General features: G+C 43.9%; 1 protein-coding gene across 1 annotated transcript; it reads right to left on the bottom strand.

The window, feature by feature from the left end:
- Nucleotides 1-597: 597 nt before the first annotated feature.
- On the bottom strand, nucleotides 598-23,462 carry LOC311153016 (ADP-ribosyl cyclase/cyclic ADP-ribose hydrolase 1-like; the record flags this gene model as incomplete). Its single annotated transcript, XM_084204537.1, has 8 exons — nucleotides 598-697; nucleotides 2,557-2,643; nucleotides 4,850-4,942; nucleotides 5,574-5,650; nucleotides 7,307-7,389; nucleotides 8,094-8,229; nucleotides 8,842-8,971; nucleotides 23,224-23,462. The coding sequence occupies 8 exons, from the start codon at nucleotides 23,460-23,462 to the stop codon at nucleotides 616-618; spliced, it is 927 nt and encodes a 308-aa protein (XP_084060663.1). The 3' UTR covers nucleotides 598-615.
- Nucleotides 23,463-24,942: the final 1,480 nt, after the last annotated feature.

Below are 24,942 nucleotides of genomic sequence, written 5' to 3'. Positions count from 1 at the left end.
CTGGTTTTTCTTAGCTCAGCTCAGCTGTCTTCCTACCAGCTGCCTACTGTGATACCCATTAAAAGGCAAGAACTGCTCTGCCTATTCTATTGCTTGCTCTGCCTGGTCAGAAGTGTACCTGGGAAAGCCATGATTTATACTATGTGCCAATGGGCAACATTCCCCTCTGGGGAAATTTGCACTGGGATGCAGGGAAAATGTAGCATGCCCTGGTCATTTCCTGCTTAACCTTTCAGCAGGAAGGAAGATGAGCACTGATCTAGGCAAGTCCTGCCTATCCTGGAAAGCCTCTTTCTTCTCTGTGCATGCCCCAGAGAATCCCTGCTCTGTGCCAGTGGCAAGCTGTAAAGGAGGGAGCAAACCAGGGCAAAGCATCTGCCTTCAATTGCTGACCACAGCCCCAGTCCATCTGAAACATGTTTGTGTGTGTGTGTGTACAGCATCACACCTCAGGTATCATCTCCTGCTATTTGGCTGTTAGTATCACAGCAAGGATTTCTGGTTATGGACTCAGCACACACCATGCTACTGTTATCACTCTTTGCTATGCAGCCACATCCTCTCCAGCTTTGCACACAAGGAAGGGAATTCCTCAGTAGCACGGAGAACTCTGTTTCATGGGACTGCTGAGCTGTTGGTGCAAAGCCTGCAGTCTGCGTGGTCGGGGCTATGCACACACTGAAGGAGCTGAACAGGCCTGAAATGAGACACAAAACAAACAAATATTTAGTAATCAATTTGCAAGTACAACAGAATTGCTTCGCAGTTACTGAATGCAATGTGAAAAATCAAAGCACATGTTACACCTGCGCTTATCAAGCAGATGGATTTTCTTAGGGTAATTCTTTTTGATCTTGCTGCAGAAAGGTAACTTTGGTGTTTTTAGGGACAAGGGCAAATCAGTACAAACCAAAGTAGGATCCGTCCTCACAGCATGTCAGCTATTCTGCAATATAAAAAACAATTACGAAAAGGAAGAAAGATCTCTTGCACAGATTGTGGAATTGTGGAATTCCTGCCACGCTGGGAGTTCACCACCTGTCTTACTCACTGGTAAACTCTACTACTACAACAGAAAGCTGTTGCTGGGGATGTCAGATATGATGAGATTTTTTTTCTAATGCATCCAGTGAAGGCAGTTTTAAAGTTACTTCTGGAAGATACTGTTGGGATGGACAAAAGCAAGAGGACATGACCAGCAGCAGTTGCTACATGGCATGCCAAGGCAGATGCTCAGCTGATACAGACCCACACAGTTCTGCTTGTGATGATTACAGGGGAGTGAAACCAAGTTACACAGCCTATCCTGAAATTTGGCTTTACCTGTAAATTTGTTATTTTATTATTATTCTGTATCTAAAATAGCAAAATTAATTGTCTGTGTTGCTCAACCCAGTTGTTTATATATGTGTTGGTTGAGCTTTGACACAAAGCCCTGCTTGTCACTTTACCTTCAGCCCTGGGTTGGGAGGCACAGCAATGAGCATCAGGTTCCTCCCTGTGCTAAGCCACAAGGGGTCTAAGCTGTGATGTATTTCCCCTCCCTGCCTTGCCCCATAGCTTAATTCATCCTAGGTTGGAATAATCTGTACCTGCTTACAGGTCCTGGGAGTATTGGTTAAGGTTCCATTTACCCAAAGAGAAAGTAAACACATGATTTGGCAGATTTGTGCTCCACACCAGTGCTAATTTTTCACAAAGTGAAGGGCACCCATTAATCAGGTTCAGCAACACCCAGACAGGAATATATTGCTCTGCCTTCAAACTTAAAGACCTATCATTTTTCTCCTTTGCAGACCAATTTTTCCTTACTTGAACTATTGTTACAACTCAGAAGTTCATAGAAATCTTTGTTTACTTTGGAAATGTTCTTATCCAAGTATGAGTCCTTGACACTGAAAAGCTGTTCCTGACAGATAAGATATGAGCAATATTGAATGTTTGTCACTTTTCTAATGCCTCTAAAGAAAAATTTTGCTCTGTGTGAAGGTCTCTGAACCCACACATAGGGATAAAGGGTCTCTGGCTTTTGTATTTCCTCAGCAGGAAGATGGAGATTTCAGGCAAGTCAGGACTTGGGCTGCTGTTTCACAGAGTCCAGTTTTTTGCTCCTGACAGTGGTAAATTACAATAATTAGAAATGCTTATCGTGTGTCATGCCTCAATCTCTGACAAAGCAGCAGGACAGAAAGCATGCTCAAACCATGGTGAAGGAAGTAAGGATCACCCTTGGCACCCTGTGTTATCTGTATGCAGCAGGGAGGAAAGCTGCCTCTTTGGGTCAGAGTATTTTAGGTAAAAGCCCAGTCTGAAGAAAATCTGGTGGCTGGATTGCTGGATTGCTCCCTTTCTGAAAACAACTGAACATGCTCAATGGGAGGTGTAGGGCAGAGAGCCAGCCCCAGGGCTGCAGCCTGGCTGGAAGCCCCTGAGAGAGACTCAGCCACCCTGGAGGGATGTCATGGCACTAAGGAGGAGGTGTGCTCTAGCTTGCTGTAAACCTGCAATATTAGTTTTATGTTAGCAAAGCCATCACCAATAAGAGAGGATAATTACCTGTAATTGTCTTCACAGATGATCCTAAAGTTTCGTTCTTCTAAAATGTTTATTAACCTCTGAATGGACTGACCTGAGCAGGATTCACTGTGGAGAGAAGACTTCAGTTACTTGTGCTCCTTGTGGGTACAAAATGCTCACCTAAATTCCACACTGTGTCACTGCTTTATTACAGGGAAGATTCTTTAGAAGCTTGTTTGCTAATGTGCTGAGAAGCCCATTGGGTTTGTGGAGCTTTGGCTACCATTGGGCCCTTGCTGGTAGAAGCTCTGTGATGTCCAGCTGTGCATCTTGCATGAGAGTTTGTGCAGCAGGACATCTGTGGGACATCACTCAGTCCCATTCCCTGTTCAGGGTGCTCTAGAACTGCTCTGGTGCTGCTGGTGCTTCCAACCACAGCAGCACAATACAAGGCTTACTGAAATCTGTCAGAGGCCAAAAGGGTCAAGTCCTCTGTGTGATGAGAAAAGGCCAACCATGAGAGCCAGCAGTGAAGTCCCAGGTAGGAAGTGAGACAGGAGGAAACTGACAGAAAGCAGGGGATGAAGCAGGCCATAAGCACCTCCTGTATGTTTGACACAGTTTACAGCTGCTGCTGCCCTGTTTTGGAAAGAGGATGTTTCAACCATTTTTCCATTGGTAGGAGCCCTAATTTATGTATTTCTTTCCCATCCAGATAAAGGTTTCAAGAAGCATGTAGCACTCTCAAGATCCGTTTCTCTATGTTTGATTTAATTAAATAGCCCAAGGGCCCCAAAGCTGTAGTGAAAAGTTTGACAAATACCATAGGCACAGACAGAGACACAGCAAAAGGCTTGTGACCTCAAGGTAAAAATCATCTCCTCATCCAGAGTACAGGACTCACTTCTATGACTGGGACAAACCCAGTTCCTAACATATGACATTAGTGGAGAGCACTGCCAGCTCTTTGTTCACTAGACTTGACAAGTTATCAGTGATTCAACATGGAAGACAAATCAGAGATATAAGGAATGCACCCTATTGGGAACACCCCCCCACTCTCTCCTTGGAAGCAAGTAGAAAATGAAAAGGAAATTGCTATGAACTTGTCACAGGAGGAGGATGTGTCCAGCAAGAGGGCTGGCAGGGCACTGCCTTGTGTGAGCTGTTGAGGGGGAGCACAGCAAAAATTTCTGATGCTGGGAAATCATGGGACAAAGGATCCAGTGCCACGTGTGGGGAAACTGATGTAAAGATTACAAAATGTCCTTTTCTTCAGCAAACCTTTATGCAAAGGAGCACAGGACTAAGTCTGGTGTCCTGACCCCAGCACAGATGCGCACCATGAACCACGGCAGGTGTGTCAGCTCATGTGGAAAGGGAACACTTCTGGGTGCCTGGGCTAAGGGAGGGGCTGCAACACTGGAGCTGGAGCTGGGTCAGAGAGTGAGGCTGTCTGAGCAAGGTCCACACTCCTTCCTGACTGCACTGCACCATCACAGCCTGCTTCCTGATCCATGGCACCAGGGCTGCTGTTTCTGTCGTGGAGATCATTAAGAATAGGAAAAGCTGTGGCAGGGCATTATGGCCATGTGAGCCACAGAACTGGCTCTGAAAGGAGGGGTCAAAGGCACAGAACCTCATGCTTAGTATTTCAAATGTAGTGGATCTGCAAATGAATCTGAATGGGATGAAAAATATCACTCAGAAAGGCTCAGATGTGATTTGAGGTTGCTGTTCTGGTATCAGTAATTCCATGGTAAGCATTTCAACTATAGACTTGCTATTAAAAATCACAGAATTATTTAGGTTAGAGAAGACTGCTTGAGATAAAACCAATATGAGCTGGAAAAGGTTGCCCAGGTCCCAGTTAGGTTTTGAGTATGTTCTTAGTTGGAGACTCTACAACCTGTTCTGTCATTCAAAAGTGGCTGTGCTCAGCATAATTATACTACTCGTGTGGACAAACATATCCATGTTTGGATGGATACATGGACATGTTCATCCTTGCAGACATAGCCTGGTCTCAGACTTCATTGCTGCACCCATAGCAAAGGTCTGTAGACCTCAGTGGAGTTGAAAGGAACTTAAAGGTCATGGACATCTTGAAAGCAAGAAAATGTCATTGTGTTTTATCTATAACTGTTCAGCAGCACCTACTGAAAATACTAGGAGAAACAACACTACAAATATTATTTTTTCCTGCAAAGTAAGCACCTAGAAGGTGGGTGTAAAGCAGATTTCATGAGTTTAAGACAGTGTTGCTGCCAGACCTGAGTGGTGCCCTGTGCCTTCCCCACACTGCTTGCCACTGTGCACCAGTGTGACTTACCTTTGAGGTCCACCAATGTTTTGCATAAGCCAAATGTGCACTTCAGTGACTTTATCTGGATCCAGGTTAAAGATCTCAATACTGCCAAAAATGCTGTAAGAATGGAACATGAAACAGCAAAACACTCTTAGTTATCTCAGAAAGATGTAGAGCCTATGCTCCCCAAATACTAGAGCTTATTGGTGCTGCTGTTGCACTTTGTGAGAGAACATCATCTTGCCAATGGATTTTCACAGACTATTTAATTGCCTTATGGTCAAATATTGTCTCCCCATTCTTATTTCACTTTCAGGGGAACTTTTGAAACTGCCTGCAGATGAAACAAGATGAAGTTTTGGCATCTTTAGTGCCTCTTCTCCTGTTCAGTTTCCTGGCTACTGATTTGGTTTGGTGCCAGGGAAATAACCATGGTGGTTCCCCCAGAGAGCAAATCCTTCATCTTTTGATATAATCAAGAATGCACTTCCAGCCAGGTAGCCAAGTCTAGTGAAGTATAATCAAAGAAACTGTAATAATCAATTGAGCAGTAAGAGCACCCTGCACACCCCACCTGCACACCCTCTGAAGGATTTCAGGTACAGTCTCTGAATAGAAGGAGTGAAAAGAATCAGCTTTACAACATTCAGGGGCGAGTTTACCAAAATCCCTTCTGCACTGGGACTCACAGGCAGACAGCCACATGCAGCCCCACAGAAACATGAATGGTTTTGTGCTGAGTGAGTACCTGCTGCTTCTGAAAGCTCCAGCTTCCACTGATCCATTGAGCATCACTTGAACCACACCACATGCTGCTTCTGCAAACTGAACCAGAGCAATGGACATTAGACTCTGACACTACAGGCAGTGCCATGGCAGACTTGGGGCTGGTAGAATTCATTGTCTGATGTCCTCAGAATGGTCTAATACAAGCAGAGGATCTGGACAATATTTTTGCAGAACATTTCAGTGCAAAAAAAAAAAGCCTCTGAAGGCTGTGGCAAAATTGTGACAAAGCCTCATTAGACAGCTATGAATTGGCAGTCTAAGGCTGCATGGGACTGGTAGAGCAGCTTGTTTGGTGTCAGTTTTTATAGGGCTTTCCAGAGCCCCTACAGCTGCAGCTGTCTGTAGTAACTCACAGTAATCCTCAGACTGCTTTAGCTCAGAGAGTAAGGACAAGCCAGGGCAGAGGTATCAGTAGTTTAAGGACACACAGACCACCACATACTCATTTCCTTGTGACTCATGCTCTGTGCTCTTTTGTGGCTTGGGATTTTTCTCTCTTGATATTTTAGTAAAATTATCACTGAGATTTTTTGAATTTGATTTTTAATATACTGGATCGTGTAAGGACTGCTTTTTTATTCTTCAAAACTCATGTCTAAATATTTAAAGACTACTTAGGTCTATAAAGTACCTATGCTGGATATATACACCATTGGTAAGGCAAAGAATTTTTTAAAAGCTTAATGCAGGTGACTGTACTTAACAAATCTTTCATGTCCTCACAAACAATGCATCTCAAATTCAAATCTTGAGAGCTGCAAAGTTTCAGGAAGTTTCATTATGTGTAACTTTCAAATGTATTAAGCATGAGTTTTAGTAGATCTTGAATTTATATGGCAAGGAAGCCTGCAGCTGAGTAACCTCAGTCTGTACGTGGTTCTATCTCTCACACACTCTGGAACTGAACCATTTTCACTCCTAGTTTACCCACAAAACATTTTTTTTAATGGTAAGTAGACTTTTTCTTACATACAAGAGAACTGGAGCATACAGGAATGCTTGTTTTCCACCTGGGTAGTCATCTACTAATAGTCATACCAAGGGTGAAATCTTGAGAGACAGGTAAAATTAAAGTAATACAGGAAATCAGGTTTTTCTCTGGCAGTTTGATCCTGTATAGTGCTGACTCAACAAAGCCAGGCTAATTGCTTAACTGTGACTAGCAGGATCTCATTCCTGTGATGGGAGTTGGCATGTGTCTGTGGGTGGGTTCATCCCAGGAGCCTTGCCAGGCACTGGTGTGGGAGGATGTGCTCTTCAGGTTTATGCTGGGAAGTGCAAGGGGATTCTCAGCCTCTTGGAAAATGTCTGTGCCAATTTGGGTGCTGTTTTCCACACTAGCATGCAAAAATAGATTTTAGTGTAGCAATTTATGTTCTGTGATTTAATTAAGGTGATTGTTGTAACTGTGAGTATTTGCTTGCAGGTCTCTGCCAAGGGTTGTTCCAGACACTGACACAGCCTCTGGCCACAAAAAGAATGCCTGAACTACAAGGGCATCAAATGATGTACATAAAATATGGGACTTTGGATTCCAACACCATGATTTCTAGCACCTGGAGCTAAAGCTTTTGTCAGCTTCTACTATTCCATCTTTGAAGTCCAACCTGCAAATCACTTTTTTTTGGCAATGTCGGGAGCTTGGTGCCTTTCCTCACTTTTGGATTCAGGGAGATTTAGTCCAGATCTTACCATCTTGGATGCCATTTTCCAGAACACAGAGCCGGGGTTGCTCTCACATTCATTTCGTTTTGGACAAGATTCATAGTTGATTCCTGAGAAAAAATACATTTATAGAATAGCTAAGGTTAGAGCGAATATTTTTGCAAGGCTTACGTGGCTTTGTGGGCAAAAAGATTTGCCCTCTATCAAAGCAAGAGGACTAAATGGGGAGAGGGCTCTACAAGGAGAAGGAATTTGCATCTGTTCAAAGGTTTGCTGTTTGCTCACAGTATTTTCAGGGAGGCAGCTGCAGATCCCATATCACAAAGAATTCTCAGAAAACAGAGAAGGGAAAACACACAATCCCAAATGTGAGCAACAGGCTGGCTCTTGACAAGTACTGTCTGATTGCATTGAAAAATTAAACTTTGCCCAGCATTTTCAGTAATTCCAGCCCAGTCTAAAGTTCCTAGCCTTAAGCACCAACCCAGCAGTCCCATGGGCAGTGGTACCCCCAAGGTACCTGCACACTGCCCCAGCACTTTGGGGTGGCCAGGTCCTTCTTGAATGACATTCCTGCTTGCAGTCTGTCCCATGGGAACCACAGGGTAGAAGCAAGCAAACAAAGCACAGGGGGCTGATGTGGCCATCAGGTAAAGCAGCAACTTGGTGTTCAAATAACATCCAAAGCTGTGGGTTTTAATTTAACCTGAGAAATAGGTGCTATTTTCAGAATTACAAAATGTTGGACAGCTAAGATTTTAAAGTAAATCACTAGAAAATAATGTGAAAAGGATTGTGTTTAGGTGTAGATTACCTGGGGCAGAGGGGTCTCCACACCATGAAACCCTATCAGCCATATAACCCAGCAAGGTGTCCTCCAAGGTAAGGAAATTTTGATTGGATTTTGTATAACGATGAACGAGGTCACCTGTCTTGCTCCAAAACAGTGACTGTGAAATAAGGTACAATGTCTGGTTAGTGATAGCTGTACTACAGCTGGCCAGCAAATTTTTCTGGAGAAAAGCAGAAAGTTAATGATAGTGAAGGAGTTTTATTGAAATGCAGCAAGTTCACCTTAGTGGGTCAGTTCTTATCTGAACACTGTTGTTTGCAGAATATTTTGGGTGGGGTTTGTTTTTGATAGAAAGGTACATGGTTAGCTTTTAAGGGATTTTGAAAGAAAGGTTTGGCTAGTTTTCATAGGATGTTTCCCAAATTTGTTGTTTGCTTTTGAGCTGCACATGGAAGAAGAGCTTTCTGGAAGCACTGGCCCTCCAACAGCATGGTGGAATGCTCCTTACAGAGAGCCACGTGCTCAGGGGAAGGGGACATCCCTGTCACTTGTCACTCCACTGGGATGATCCTGGCTTGAGGCAGGCCTTACACAGGGATGATTCCAGCAATAGCTGGGCAGGGTTACTGGGGCCCAAAGGTGGAACTGCAGGGCTGTTGCAGTAAGTGCAAAAATAAAATGCCATCCTCCTCAACCTCAGACCCTCCGAGCAGTTACGGGTGAGATCCCCTTGCCCAGACCTGGTGCCCACCCTGCACTGTGCTGTTACCTTGTTGCAGGGTACAGGATGACTTGCCAGCTCCATCAAGGGCTGATAATCTTCTGGTGTGATATTACAGGGGTTCTTGTAAATGAAGGCATCTTTTAATGATTCCCATATTTTTAGACAATCCTTATCTCTGCCAAAAGATTAAAACATTGTTAATAAATATCTATGAGTATTTGTGCCCATGAAAGGTTCTCCCTCTGTTGTGGTCAAACACTCTGGGTCAGATGTCAGAAGAATTCCAACTATGCTCAGGCACCAAAAGAGTATCTTCAGCAGATGAAGTATATACTGAGGAAAGAACAGTTCAAAATAATTTCTTTCCTGCATTTCAAATTAGTTCACTGCAATATCATAAAAAAATCTTTGCCCCTTAAAATGATCTGTGCTGATTTTACATAACCAAAAGCTCAAATTTCTTGATTATTCACACCAAATCATGAGAAGCAAATAGCTTCTCAGACTATATGTTGTACATTTTAAAAGTATGGTCAAAGGATATTGTCTCCTCAGATACAGCAAGCCAAAAAAATGGCTTGTCTCTGCGGAGAGTTTGATCCTAGAGAAAAAAAAAAAAAGTAATTTTATCTAAAACAAAAGCAGAGATTTAGGTTTTTGGGACCTGAGATTATTTTTATTTATGCACTAATTTTCAGCCGTTGACTTTGCTAGAGGCACAGCTGACTTGCACATGTGTAGCCAGGACCCAGATCAGGTGCCACTGTACAATGCTGTCTGAAACTGAGCCTGGGAGCAGGGACAGGGCATGCCAGCCTGGAGGGTCTCCAGCTGAGCAGCCAGCTGAGGAAGCCATGTCATGTCATGTCATGTCATGTCATGTCATGTCATGTCATGTCATGTCATGTCATGTCATGTCATGTCATCTGTCACAGGGCCAGCCCCAGTTGCAGTAGGGACCACATGTCTCATTTATATGAGCCCAATTTACCTCTTGGCAAATAAAGATGAGTAACAATGATCATTTTTTAACAGGACTATTATCTTTCTTTCATTCAAGAGCCTAAATGCACTTTCAGTCGTGTCACTGCAGAAATAAGAAGCCAAACTGTGGGTGCTGCAGGGAGCATGGCCATTGATTTGCTCTTGCACTCCTGTGTCAGCAAGAATTCACATTTTACTTAGCAGGACTTAACTTGGGTGTATTAAATTTTCTCCTGGAGCTCATTTCTCTGTCTGCAAAGCATAAATAACCCACAGAGACCATACTCCAAACTTTGGTACTTTATCTAGGGGTTAGGAAGTTGTAAATACCTCCCCCTGTCACTAAGGATTACAACATGGACACATTGAATCATCCAAAAGAGAGGGCTCCTGCTGCTGGAGGGGTGACATTAGAGAATAGGCAGCTGTCCCCTTTGCACAGTCAATGGTATCATAAAGGCAATTTGTACAGCTTGGCTGTAAGCACAGACATCTCATCAGCATTTATATGGCTCACACTTTCTAATTTGTCAAATGACTCCAGGCAGGCCTTTCTTTTCCTTTTTTTTTTTTTTTTTTTAAGCTGCTCCTGAGATCTGCTTTATGTAAGAGCATTAACAGCCCCAGGTGACAGCTGGGTACCTGGTGATCTATCCTTTCATATGGCAAAGTTTTTATGCTTGGTCTCAGAAGACAAAATATTTTTCAAGAAACCATAAAGAAACCCCATGTTTTTTTATTTCCAAAGTAGAGAGGTAGGAGATAGACACAATATAAAACATTTGTGCTGCTAGACTCAAGCCATGGCCATGAGAGACACAAAGAAAACCATCCAGGTGATTGATGATCATGCCAAGAGAGATTGCTGAGTCACTAATCCAAAGAATCAGAGTTCCATCCTTTCAAGACACCAAACTTAGCAGTGCATGACATGTGTCACCATCACCAGTACAAGAGAAGAATCTTGTACAGTCCTGGCAGAGCTGAGCAAAATTGCATCTTTAATGTCATAAAAGCTGGTAGGTCTTAACCTGCAAGTGGGGGAGGCTCATCTACAGCTGCTAATCACTGTGGAACCACCAGCTGTATCACAGGGAAGAATGTTAGTCAGGAAGATGGGCTTTCATGGAAACTAGGCAATTTCAAGCATTGTTTTAGAAATAAAAATACATAAAAAGTTAAACAACCTTTTCTTTTTGCTGTCCTCACTTACCAATATGGTGGTTTTTTTTTAATAAATCATCGATTTGCCATTGAAAAACTATTTCTCAGATATGAAGCACAAATTTTGTCTCGCATCCTAAAGAGATTACCAGGCACATGGAACTGTGATTTTGGTTTACACATGATAAGCAGTGAGAAGGCTTGAGGACCTGCAAACCCAGCTCCAGGAAGATGTGCCATTCTTTCCAGTCTCACGGTTGAAGTAGATTCTGTTAATGAATTTTCACCTGACCTTTTTCCAACACAGGAAGAAAACACTTGTCTGGTGTGCAGCATTTAATTCACACTGAGCAGAGGTGAGGGCAGAGACTTTCTGTAGCTCTGGGCCTTCTGAAACAATATGAGAAGTTTGCTGGCATGTGGTATGCTAAAAATTCCAGCAAGAACAGCTTCAGGTTGAAACAAGAACTTGTGCCTTACCAAAAAAAAACCCAAAAAAATGACTGTGAAACAAACTTTTTGCTTAAAGTTGCTCCCAAGTGATAGAATGTGTTGATTTAGTGTTCCTTCTGGATTTACAGAAGAAAGAAAGGCCACAAAAGAGATCCTCACTCTACCAGTTAATAAATTTATCTAATTCAGATAATTCTGGAGTCCATGGGGAATACTCTCATGTCCCACACTGCTGTGGGCCTTGGCCTCTCTCTTTCTCTGGCATTTGTTTGTATATTTTGGGTTGTGTACAAACTAATTCTGCATCCTATCTGCAAATACCGTATAATCTCTTCAGGCATTCTTCCTTTGGGGCTAGCTTTGTTTATGCTGAAATAGATAAAGCATTTTGTTCTACTATAGACTCTGAAATATTGAATCCAAATTCAGTGATATGTAATATAAATATACTCTAAATTTGTGTTTAATTTTTTCAAGTTTTATTTTTATGAATAGAGTTTGGGCAATACAGGTAAATGTGAAATAATAGCAAACAGAAAGAACACATGAAATCTTCTGTGAACTTGAAAACTGCAACATTTCTCTGGAAAACAAGGACTGAAAAACTTTTCTGAAGATCTTTTTGAGCCAGAGATTCTACCCTGAACTCAGTATAGCATACAGTAAGGGTTGGGATACAAATAAACTTTTCCTTATTAAATTCAAATGTTATACATACTGCAAAGCATATCCTCCATTTGTCCTTACATTGGGGTAGAAGTTGCATTTTCCAATAAATTTGAGCATTTCTATCCATTTGCCTTGTATATGAATATCACATTAATCTATCAAGCGAAAGCTGGGGCCAAGAATATTTCCATTAGCATCTATCTCAGCAGCCAAATTTTAATGTGGATATTAGAAAAATGGACAGCTTCTGCATCATTATTTCTTGCATATCCATACACTGGTCTGGCTAACCTTGAAAGAATATCCTTACACTGAAAGGAATGGGATAGCACTGAATTATCTGGTTAATAACTGTTACTATAGATTTTTTCTTGATTTACAATTTTTTTTTTCTTTAACTGGACATGACAGAGCAAATTCTTCCCCAATTGAAACTGATTTAATTGGTATAATACCAAGGATAAGTTTCATCTCCTCTGGTTTCAGTTACACCATGAACAAAGTCTTGCTTTCAGCTCACCACTGGATTGACACTGAATGCTGAAAACATCTTAAGAAGGGCAGTGTTCCCTTGGGCTGTGTTGTCTCTAGTTTCCTACTCAAGAATTTGAGAGTGATGTTTAAAGTATTTATAAGTAAAGAATTACTTCCAGGCTTTGTTCTGGTGAACTCAATCAACTCTGCCCATGTTTTTAAATCACCCTGCCAGGCAGAGACACTTTGCTGGTGACACCTGTTCTCCCCTGCAATCATGATCAGATTTTCCAAGGTCCAGAATTTTATTTCTAAAACATTGCAATGTCCTCAGGCCACCCTGAGTTTTTAATTGTGGCCCTGTGATGAGGCTCCAAAGTGACAGCTGGAAACAGTCCCCTGAGACCATGTGCCTAACCTGTGTAGTGATCAAATCTCTGCCATTTGTGTAAGAAAATCCTTCTCATTTGCTACCATCACTAGCCAGAGCTCTGATGAACCTAAGCACTCAGCAATCTGACTCTTTAAAAAGTCAGCAAGATGTTTGTGGTTGTAACATAGTTCCTTAAAGACATAAAGCCGGTTTTCACTCTTCTGGGGATCTAAGGCACATGCTTCACCTGTAAAAACCCAGATATCTCAGAAGGAAAATGTGTATCCAATGAGTTAAATGGTATAGCAACATTTCTGCATCTAACAGACCCATCTTTGCCTGTGTCACTTTATCTGCTGCATTTTGATAAACTGTGATGGCTGTAGGCAGCAGTAAAATTTATACATCCACGTTCAATCTCTTTTTTCATGAGAGGTTATGTGCAGCTATGTCTTTACGGCAGAAATTATACAAGGACCAATTATACAATTGGTATACAATTATATGTTTATGCCTGTGTTGAGAGGAAGCCCTCTGTAACTCAGCGTCCTTTTGCTACCTTTTCTGCCCTAAATATTTCTGGGGTTTCATTTCTTCAGCCTTCCCCTCCCTAAATCCAGCCTTGTGGTGTCTCGGTGCTGCTTTGGAGCAGTTTGTTCGGAGCTGCTGCCAAGGGTTCCCTGAGTGAAGCTGGGCTGGGAGCTGAAAGCAAGGAGAACAGTGCCATCAGGTGGGAGAAGGAGCTCCTCGGGAGCAGCACCTGAGCTCAGCCCCAAAGGCTCTCCGTGCCAGGGACAGCGTGACCCATCTGCAGGGCACGGAGCTGGAAATGGGCTGTGCACACAATGGATCGGCTCCCTTCTTGTCATTGTAGCGCCCAAACCTCCCGTCAGGTGTCCTTGTCCTAAAAATCAGACAGATGCTGTTGCTGTGTCACGGTTTGCCTCAGATACCCCAGGTTCCTCCCTGATAATTCCCTGCCAGGTGTGTCCCTCATCCCTCCTTTCCCCACCCTGGCCCCTGCTGAGCGCTGTGGTCAGTCCTGGCATTCCTGGAGGGCGTCGAGTGATTGGCAGAATTCCAAAGATGCCTTCCACCCCTGGAGGACATTGGGCCATCCAGGTGTCCCTTGGTCCTTACCACGTCCTCTCCTGTACCTGGTTGGTGGCTCCCTACCCCTTCCCTGCCCCTCTCCCTGGGTTAAAGGGAACAGCACCCACGCGGTTCGTGGGGTTCTGTTGGAGCTGTTGCTGCATTCCGAGGCCCGTGGGCCAGAATGAAGCTCTGGATCAAAACCCTCCAGCAGAACCAAGTCCGTTCCTTCACCTGCCCTTGCAGCTTCTCCACCAAGGAAAACCTGAGCTCCTGCACGCCTGGGCTTGCCTCAAGCGCCAGCTGCAGCATCCAGCCAGCCAGAGGTGTCTCTGGGGTGAAATCCAGCTGCAGCACCCAGCTAGCCAGAGGTGTCTCTGGGGTGAAATCCAGCTGCAGCACCCAGCCAGCCAGAGTGTCTCTGGGGTGAAATCACCGCAGCTGCTGCCTTTTGGTCAGGCAGCAGGGGCCAGACAGGCCCACCACGTCCTGTCTGGATCTATTGGTAATTATTCCAATGAGATACGAATTAAGAGAGGTCAGGCACTGTTGTGGCTGAGGATACTAATGCCTGCTGGTTTCAGCATTAGGATAATGGAAAGGGGGAAAATTAGTCAGGAAAAAGATGAAAGAAGAAAATCAGATCTGTCAAGCTCAGTGTCTTCAATAAGCACAAGCCTCTCATTTCCCATTTAGTTTAATTATTGCAAAGTGTCTGCCACCATAACACTTATGGTAACAGATTTTCTGTCAACATGAAAATGACGTGCTTGATTTTTTTTGGCAGCCTGATTTGGTAAGTATTGCTTTCTGCTAATTACATCGTTCAAAAGTCAGTAAACAAAGCATTGGAGGAATCGACTGGGCATGGAGAGGGAGGTCCAGAGCCCTGCCTCACAGGAAGATGACTTCTGGAAAGGCTGCCTGTGGGCAGAGCAATTAAATTCTGCAGGGCAAAGAGAGGGAGCCTGGAGGCCTGGGAAAAGGAGTCCTAAGTGAGATTGCTGCTGGGTGCACCCCAGGGCTTTGTGTGTTCCTGGACAGTGAATGACCTAGAGCAAGTGACAGCTCCTCACCACACCAGTCCTTCACCTTTGGCAGCAATAAAAAGGTTTTAAGGGCAGGAGTATTTGTGGCTTTGGTTTATGGCTCCCAGAGTATTTTATGTGAGTGTGGAATTGCTGCTGCAGGGCGGCACTGAGCCAGGTCACCCTTCTGGGAAGGGTTGAGTCAGGACGTGGCAGCTGTAACCAGCGAAGGGTTCATCTACACAAGCACGTTGTTTTGCTGCCTGGATTTCAGCCCCCCTGGGTGGAAAAACAAGCTGCTAAAGCAGGTGCTGTTTGCAGAGGTGCTCTGTGAGTGGAACAGAGCCTCCAGAAGGGCAGAAGTCTCACCTGGACTACATTTTGACAGAGGGTCATAGTAGCTCTATAGTTTAAGCTTGTCATCAACAGATACAGAAAGAATAAACTTTAGCTGACATCTTACCCTTTGATCAGAAAGGGATTTGTAGTAGGGTTTCAATGTTAATATTAAACTTCTAAGAACACTTCTGTAACAAAGTACATACATGGAAATATTCAATGGCTTAATGCACTTTCACTTTTTCCCACCCATAACATGAACTTGCCCTACATTGTTTTGTTTTGTTTTGCTTGTTTGTTTTTAATAGAACAAAAGCTGCTGGAATGTGGCATAAATGCAGTAATTTGGGAGAAGCCCTGGCTTCAAGGGTGGGCGCTATCAGCAGGATACAGACAAGGGAACAGATCGGAGCTTTAGTACATCTGTGAGTGAGCTTCTTGATAATTCCTTATTTCGTGGTCATCCCTGGGAAGACAGAATGAATCTTTAGCATGTTTTTTGCCTTGGAAAGTTGAGACAGACTGTCCTTTGACCCTAGAGGGAAAAAGGATTTATTCCTTCTATCCTTATGGATAACCAGAGATACATTTCTTCATGGTGCTCTGAGGTGTTAAACTGCTCTTCAGTTTTAACCATACCTTAGCAATGACAGCTGAATTATATCACCTCTGAGTGTGGGCTTTTTCTCACTGACATCTTCACAGAAACAGGGAAAAGTGGGATAGAACAGTATTCCCCTTTACAGCAATCAGCTCATAAAAACATTTAATAATTTCAATCCTAGGGTGGTGCTATAATTTAGACAGCCACCAGACATTGCCCTGTAGAGTCAATTCTATAAAATCAATAAACAAGAGAAAATGTAAAGAGCAGGCAGCTAACTGACTGTGCATGACTAAATAGCTGCAGAGAGTTACAGTGGAAAACTAAGTGGAAAAGTTTTTCATCAGCACATACTTCTGATTAACATGTAGAAGATCAGCACAAACAGAATAATATTCTCTCTAGTATCTGAGATTAAAACCAAAGGAGATTTTGACTGCAAGGATATTTTAATATAGTGATGCAATATGTGTAAACTAACCTAAAGATGAAAAATTATTTGAAATCCTATGGAATCTTGCAGTAAGAACCATTAAATATCTATACACTGTAAAATTAATGTAAAAAAGTTTGTGTAGATGAGAAATATGGAGTCATTTAATAACAATTTTTATATTATAAAAACTTGATATAGAAAACTGATAGATGAGTTGACATATGTCTGTCAAGGGACAGACAAATTCAGACCTCAACAACATCTCTGCACCTTAGCAGTACACTGATGTTGGCCAAGGACAAAAGACAATGTATCTTTTGACATCTCCCTGTTAGCCTTGGTGGATGCTCAGACCTTGGGTTGCCTGTGGAGTTACAGTGTGGGAGGGAAGATTTTCAGCACAGAACTGAGCCTGAGCTTTGCACAGAACTGGATGGCTTTTCACAGCCTAGCAGTGGCATTTATGTTCCAGAAGAACAGAAATAAATATGCTGGTGATTAATTATCTCAAGAACAAATAAATGATAGCTACCCACTGCCCTATGAACTTGTCTCTTGCTGAAAGGAAGGTAATTCTTTCTAATGAACTTCCTTTAGAAAGAGATGACAACAAAACCCAAATAGAGCCCTACCTTAGAGCCCAGAGTAGTTATGGAACTAGCTTTAAGCAGCATGAGGACTCTTTAGAAGGACAAACTCCAGAGGCAGTAGCCCTGCCTCTATGCTCTCAGGTACTAATCACTGTCCTTTTGTGCCAAATAAACTTTACATTTCAGTTCCCCATTAAAGCTCAGTACTGTGTATTTCAATAGAAGTGTGCTTTTAAGTAGGACTCTAACAGTTGTTAATATTTATAATGAAATCTTTGCTACCAAGAAACTACAAGAACAGTCAAAGTCACTTGTTTACAACTCAGGGAAAAACCTTGCTATAAACATTGAGGGATAGAATGAATGAAAAACAGAGCAATGCAGGTTTCATATAACAAAGGCTAACAGAGAAGGTATTCAAGTCAGCACAGAAGCACATGGAATAGGGAGGGGAACTTTCACGGCATACACAAAGGTTAGGACTTGGAATTTTAATAAGCAGTGTGCTATTATGATGACACAGTGCCCATCTTAATGCTGAGAGACAAACCAGATGTAGGAACAAAACATCAACACAATTTTCATTAGAGATGAGCCAGAACATTCCTTCATTGCTGTTTGTCCTAGTTTCCAAGTGGACTTCTTACAAGTCTAAAAGCAATTCCTAAGAAATGAAAGACAAGGAAGGCACTTCTGGTGATCATCCAGTCCAACCTCTGTCTCAGAGAAGGTTTCTCAGGACCAGGATCTTCTAGTTTTGAATGTCTCCAAGGATGGAGCCTCCACAAAATCTCCAGTCAACATGATCCAGTCTTCAATCACCCTCATAGTAAAAAAACCTGTTTTTTCTCCTATGTTTAAATAGAATTTTCTGTGCTTTAATTAATGTCCATTGCCTCTTGTCCTGCAACTGAATACCGTTGAGAAAGGCTTGACTCTCTCTTCTTTACCCCCTCATCTGATATTTACCACCTTGGGCCTTCCCTTCTCCAGGCTGGACAGTCTCAGGGCTCACAATCACCTTCATGGTCCCTCACTAGATGTGCTCCAGGGGTGTCCCTGACTCCCTTGTAGTGACAAGAGCAGAACTGGACCCAGCACTCCAGACACATCTCACCAGGGCTGAGCAGAGGGGAAAGGTCCCCTCTGTCCCCCTCTGCCAGTGCTCCTTCTCATGCAGCCCAAGGCACTGCTGGCTCTTGTCACCAGGGCACACTGATGGGTCACATTCAGCCTGTCACCAGGCCCCTGTGTCCAAGGCAGTGCAAATAAAGCCTTTTGTTTGCTCTGGGACCAAAAAAGATGGCACAGCAATGATAACAGATTTTTTTTAGAAAGCATAGTCTTACAAACAAAGAAACACTGAGTCCTTTGCAGTTTGATGGATGCCAAACTAGGAAGCTCTAGAAATCTGAGCATTCTAAGAAGGTCTAATGCATTACAACTGGGTAGTAACTTGTACTCTTCAGAAAACTGGTTCAGTAATGGCTTCTCTCATGCAAGGCACCTTTTCTCAATGAAAAAACAAACTTAGGTAAGTTTCAGTATAATATCTTGCTGTAAAAAAAAAGCTAGGATTTTTCTGACACTGAATCAAATAATGGTTATTTAGTACCATGCTTGGTGTGAAAGCATTAACAATCAGTGAACCAACACAAAGAAATTAGATTAAAAATGCCTAGTAAAGCAGGAAGGCAAAATGCAAAAGTAAGCATACAACAAACCCCAGATTTCTTTCAGGAGGAAATTATGCTGTGAATGCAATAGTATCTCACACAAAATCATGGTCCATATGTTCTTTTTGACAAAATGTATCTCCATCTCCACAGGCTGCAAAGGAATGGGAAGGCAAAAGGCTTTCCTGATTGTGCAGTCAGGAGACAGAGCTCCCCTGGGCATGCACCAACTCTTACTAAATTTAATGGAATTATAGACTGTTAAAATTTGTTACAACAGAACCTGCCACTAACCATAAAAAACAACACTGCTTGATCTAATTATATTTAAGGGGGAAACATATTCTGTGTCCATACAAGATTGCATGAAAACTGTATTGAAGTTTTACACTTTCTGCTTCATCATCAGGTTTTTGTCTTGCTTAGTCAGGCACAGTGGCATTGTTTGGCCTGGCAGTTACATGAGTTATTGAAACTGCTCCCTTTCTCTCCCTGTCTGTGTCCTTGGTGCCCTCTTCCTGTCAGAAGTTGGACAAAAATAAGCTGGTTTGTGTTCAAACAATTTTTAAAATTTTAAATGGTAGGTCCTTGCCAGCTTCTGTGGACACAGCCCTGTGTAATGTGCTCTAGGATGTCCCTGCTTGGGCTGACCCTCGCTAGTCCCTTCAAACCTGACCCATTCTGTGATTCTGTGGTTCTGTGAATTAAAGACCAAGAAGTGACTGCAGCTGTGAGGGCGGAGCAGTCATTAACAGAGAATAAGAGTTCTCTCGAACTGCAAATGTAAAATCAGTTATTTCTAGATCCAAAAAAAGGCATCTTTATGCTTTGGGCATTAGTGACTATGACCTTTTAGATTACACGGCTTCTCCACTCCTCCCCCAGGTCACAAAGTGCTGCTGGTTCCTGACCTCAGCCTGCCAATTTAAATGTGGTGAAGAGGAAACCTAAACCAGTAAACTTAGTCTAGAGCTGTGGCCACTTTTCCTGCCCCAGCAGGTACAGAGGTGCCAAACCATCAGGAGCAGCACCCTGCGAGTGAGGGGTGGGTTACGGTGTCAGCACACCGGGGCTCAGCAGAGATCCGGTGAATTTAAATGCAGGTGAGCCTGCAGCGCTGAGCCCCGCTGCGCTCCCGCTCCGCCTGCGCCGGGGATGAACCTCGGAAAGGCGGCGGTGCCTGAGCCTGGAGCTGAGCCTGGAGCTGAGACTGGCGAGCGGCTGGGCAGCCACGAGAGGGAGTCCCTGTGTCTGGGAAGGAGAGGGAGAAGTCGCTGGAGGTCAAATTGTTGCTTCAGACCAAACTGCTTTTGGCTTTATTCAGCCCAAACTACCATACATACTGATGGCCACACGGGATTTTTACAAGACTAGTGAATCAGAACTTCTAGCTTCTGTTAATGTTGAAAACAAGGTAAGACTACCAAGCTGTGACAAACTATTGCTTTGGAGCCAGTATTTTCCAGGGAAGTCAAAAGATAAATATTATTCTTTACGGTCAGTATGTAGGTGTGTGACTCTGTGCGCAGGGAACAAAGCCCCTAAAGCCTGCTGCTATACCATCCACATTTCTTCCTAAAAAATAGGGCTAATACTGAAAATGCTTTATTGAAATGTTTGGTATTGCCTTTCTCTTCCTCTTCCTCCTGAACTTTGTAATGACAAAGTTTATGCGGGAAGACTGAGGAAATTGCATGTGTACAAATATTGAGTCAGCCAGCAGCAGAAATAAATCTGAGGATTGTATGCCATGCAAGCAGTTGAACAAAATTATTACCAGCAGATGCTGTAACACAGAACCAGAGAAATGTCCTTGTGTGAGCAAGTTCAACCCAGAGTTTTGATGAATTTGAAGAATAAACAAATCAACAGGATAAAACCTGATTGCATGAGGTATTTACAAAGCTCAGCTCAGACAGTGGCCTCTGTGGGCTTGGGTTGAGCCCAAAGATTGTATTAGAAAAGAGAAGGGCATGACCAGAACAAGCTGGCTGGGCATGGCAAAAGGGCTCCAGTAAGATGAGGGAGAATGCAAAGAGGTACCCTCTAGAATGAAAGAGTTGTGATAGTGAAGGTACACTAACCTGTCATTTCTGAAATGATTTACTGCACATAGATGCAAAAGCAGAGCTAAATGGAGGCTGTTTAAGACATCTGTGATAGCCAGAAACTATAATATCCGTAGTCATGTCAACCACCCCCTGTTTTTCAAAACTTGCCAAATTGAAATATGGCACTCCAAAATGTAGTAAATGTCACTAACTACCACAGTGAATAGATTTTATGTTCAGAAAATATCATTAAAGGTGGAACTTAGTGACTCTGATATAATAAAAAAGTAAAAATACACGGAAGTGTCCACAAGTTTACGAAAGGCAGATATTTAAAAAAAATATACATCAGTATAAGATTAAAAGGGCAAGAACAAAATATGGACAAATTTATGAGGAAATGAAAGGATTTCTAACCAAGATAAGAAAGTTCCCATGGTGGGAAGTAGTGGCAGCAAGAGTTCTGGCAGAGTACAGGGCGCGGCTTGCCCAGCTCACAAGACTGCCCATGTTTCTGCAGTTCCCTGCTCCTACTCCATTCTTTGATTAAGTGCACCACAGATCCCATACAGCAGAGGATCCAAGGCCTACATTAATGATGAAAGAGAGAGGGTGTGTCCTCAAGGCACCCAGGTCATTATCAGAAAGTGCCATTGCAGAAGGGGTTGGTTACACAAACTGCACAGAGCCCAGCGCAATCAGAAATGAGCAGTCTTGGCTTTCATTTCCAGAAAAGCATCTGCATTTAATTCTCCATTCAGGAAACCTCTGAACATTTCAGATGTACATAAACAAGCATATTTGTCCTTCTTCTTTGCTCTATGCTTCAGAAAAAGTTGCCTCTTAGATAAAATAAACCAAAAAAGAGTCCTACTGTACAGAAGTAATTTAATCTGAAAGAGAGCTCACAGACACAAAGGTATTAGGCACTGTTGGATTATGAATAGGCAAAAATACTGCACTTTGTACAAACAGGCATTTTAGAAAACTTGTGATCATGGATTTGTGATATTTTAAAAACTGTCCTCAAATTAATTGCCTAAGAGATATTTGTGGTCTGGATTCAGACTGTATTGTCAGTGAAAACACACGTGGCCATGGCTGAAAGCACATTCACACAAAAGTGGTTTTCACATCTTCAGCACCCCAATTTGTATGAAACAAGCCCATGTAACAAAGGCTATTAGGCCTGAAAACATTTTCAGATTTAAATATTGAGTGTATAAATATTTAATAAATTAATTTATGCTTTTAGAAACACATATATGATTTTGCAAATTTCAGGAGCTTTTTTATTTTATTTGCAAAATAATCCTTCTTTCCCTCACTAAAGCCACTCAAATATTTAACTAAAGAGTGAATAAGTCTCTGTGTGCCCAGGCCATGATTTTCCACATGACCCTTCAAATACTGCAGATCAGCTTTTTCATACAGTGCAGGATATCCAAAGCCAAAAGAAACCCAAATGCAAGCAAACTATATACAGCTTTGTTCTCATCAGCTCAATGTCATGAAAACAAGAGGCTGCCTTTTTTAGGACAAAGACCAGGATGGTTCTGTCACCTGGCCAAGGTGTGGGGCAGCCCCACAGCACTCAGCCCAGGGTGATGGAAAATTCTGCCAGAGGCTCACTGCAGACACAAAGCAGGGCAGCTGGTGCCACAGAAGGGATGGATGGTTCCCTGCTGAGAGACCCCTGCTGCTCTGGATCCTGTCCTGGGCATCCCCAGTACCTGCTGGGGGGCCTGGGGCGCTCCTTATTTCATACTCTGCTTTTCTCAGCTATGAAAGGGATCAGAAAATCAGTTCTCAGCTCTAATACACTGTTGCAGACCTGGGCCCATGGAATTTCTTCTGCAGGAGAGGAGGGATGGGATGCCAGGGGTGTTGCACTATCTGTTGTGATGAGCTGAGCAAGGACCAGCTCTGGGGAAAGGTGTTTCCAGGGACTGATGAGCTGGTATTGTTATCCACCTCTATTTCTCCATGCAAGCTCTCTGAGCTCATCAAGAAGTCTTATCCACATGCTGAAACCAGTTTTGGATAACCCCAAGGTACTTCTGAATGTTTTTCTAACATTTTTGTCTGCTCTATAAGTCTCTGTTGAACCTTGTCCTTTCCCTCCCTCCTGTGTAGTTTCAGTTACGGGACTGCAGTGTCACCTTACAGACTTTGGGAGATCAGCTTTACAGCAAATTGCTTCACCTCCATGTACTCAAAGCTGTTAGAATTCATCTTTTATTTCAGCTGGCATTAGGGAAGTTGCAAAATCCATTTATGATTATGTTTTGATTAGTATTACTTTGATTGGCCCTGCAGGTAGTTTCCTTAAAAAGCCACCACCGGGGCACCGAGTTTCTGTCTGTACATTTTTCTACAAACAGGGCTCTTAACCGCCTGATTTCTCCCTGCCCCTGCAAACCCAATGCTCACGGCCAGGTGGAGGCGAGAGACAGTTCTGCCCACCTGACACCTGACCCGGACCTCTACTCACCCCAGCTCCGGGTGCTGCGCCGTGATGTAGTTGTAGCATCTTCCCAGAATAACTTCTTGCAAGTTCTTCGTGGTCCCCCTGTCCTTCCACTTCAGCATTTTGGGACTGACCTCGTGCCTTCCGTGGGTCAGGAGAGAGGCCAGCACGACGGCGAGGACGAGGGCGGCCAGCAGGACGGCGATGCCCACCAGGAGCACCGTGCGCTGCCGCGCCCGGGCAGAGCCCTGCTGCAGCGGCATCGCGCTGAGAGGCGGCGGCAGCTGCTCCGCCGCGGGGACAGCGGGGACAGCGGGGACAGCGGGGACAGCGGCTCCTGCGGCCAGCCCGCGCCGCCCCCGCCCCGGCGGATGCCCGGGAGGCCGGGCTGACCCCCGCCCGCCCCGGGTCACCGGCCGCCCGCAGAGCGCCGGGCTATCCGGGCAGCGCTGCGCCCTCCGGGGATCCCCGGGCTGTGCCGGGACCCCCGGACTGTGCCGGGACCCCCGGGGCTGTGCCGGAACCCCCGGGGCTGTGCCGGGACCCCCGGGGCTGTGCCGGAACCCCCGGGGCTGTGCCGGGATCCCCGGGGATGTGCCGGGATCCCCGGGGCTGTGCCGGGACCCCCGGGCTGTCCCAGGATCCCGGGCTGACCGAGGAGCGCGGGGCTGAGCGCGGCCCCCGGGGGTCCGGAGGGGCAGGTCCGGACCGCGGGGCCGCTTCCCACCGCCCCCGCCCCGGCGGCCCCGTCCGCTCCGCCTGTTTTAGAGCCGAACGAGGGCTTTTCGGGGCTCGGGACAGGAAGGTGAGAGCCTGGTGCTGTTTGGGCTCTGTGCCTTACTTTGCCGTAACCTCCCCGAGTTAAACTTCGGGAAGTTATCGGCGGTAACGCACACAAGCGAACCCCAGGAAACAACTTGTGAAGTTCTTGGAGTCCTCATTCAATTAATTGCAGCGACGTGCTCCATCTTACCTGCGAGTAAAAGATGAATTAAAACCACCACAGTCTGCTGTAAATTAATAGTTTTGTACAGGACAGGTGTTGAATCTGACTTCACTTAAGGCAACTTTGCGGAATTGACTTTGCAGTGGTCATACAAACATAGTTTATCAGCACACAATGGGTTATTTTACTTCTCTCCCTTGCCCATAGGCTTGGATTAGTTGTCACATGAATTTCTAAGACAAGTGTGTAAATTATGGATGTTTAAGGCTGTGTGAAATCATCTAAGTGTTCTCTGCAAGAAGGTTAGTTCCTTATGGTAATCTCCAAGAAGGGCAATTCTACTTCCTTAGTCAAAAAGTCAAAATCTCTAAATTTTAACAAAAGAAGTGATGCAATTCCAGAATGTTAACTATAAATTGTTCACAGATTGTTAATAATTGCTCACCAAGCATCTGTCTTTAACAGGAATTTGAAAAAGGGAATTTTTGACAAGTCTCAGGCAGCCCAAAGCAGTTCTGAAAGACTTGAGAAATGCTGTGCTCTGACGAAAGCCTGCACTGGCAAGTGATATTGCTAAACATATTTTTCTGATTATATTTTCCCAGAAATCATGGGAACTTTGCAGCAGTGAAACAGTTTTAAAGTGACATATCAGGCTTCCAGACCTGAAGTGGTCAGGCAGTTATAACATCATCTCCTCATAAGACAGACAACAGTGTTCTTTCTATGACACTGCTTGTGGCCCCTGTGGTCCCCACTGCTGAGAGTGCACAAAGTGCAGGAAGGTCTGTAGGAGA

The sequence above is a fragment of the Fringilla coelebs genome (assembly GCF_963513975.1).
Source record: "Fringilla coelebs genome assembly, chromosome: 4".
NCBI classification, from domain to species: Eukaryota; Metazoa; Chordata; class Aves; order Passeriformes; family Fringillidae; genus Fringilla; species Fringilla coelebs.
This window is presented reverse-complemented; position numbering and strand designations above follow the sequence as displayed.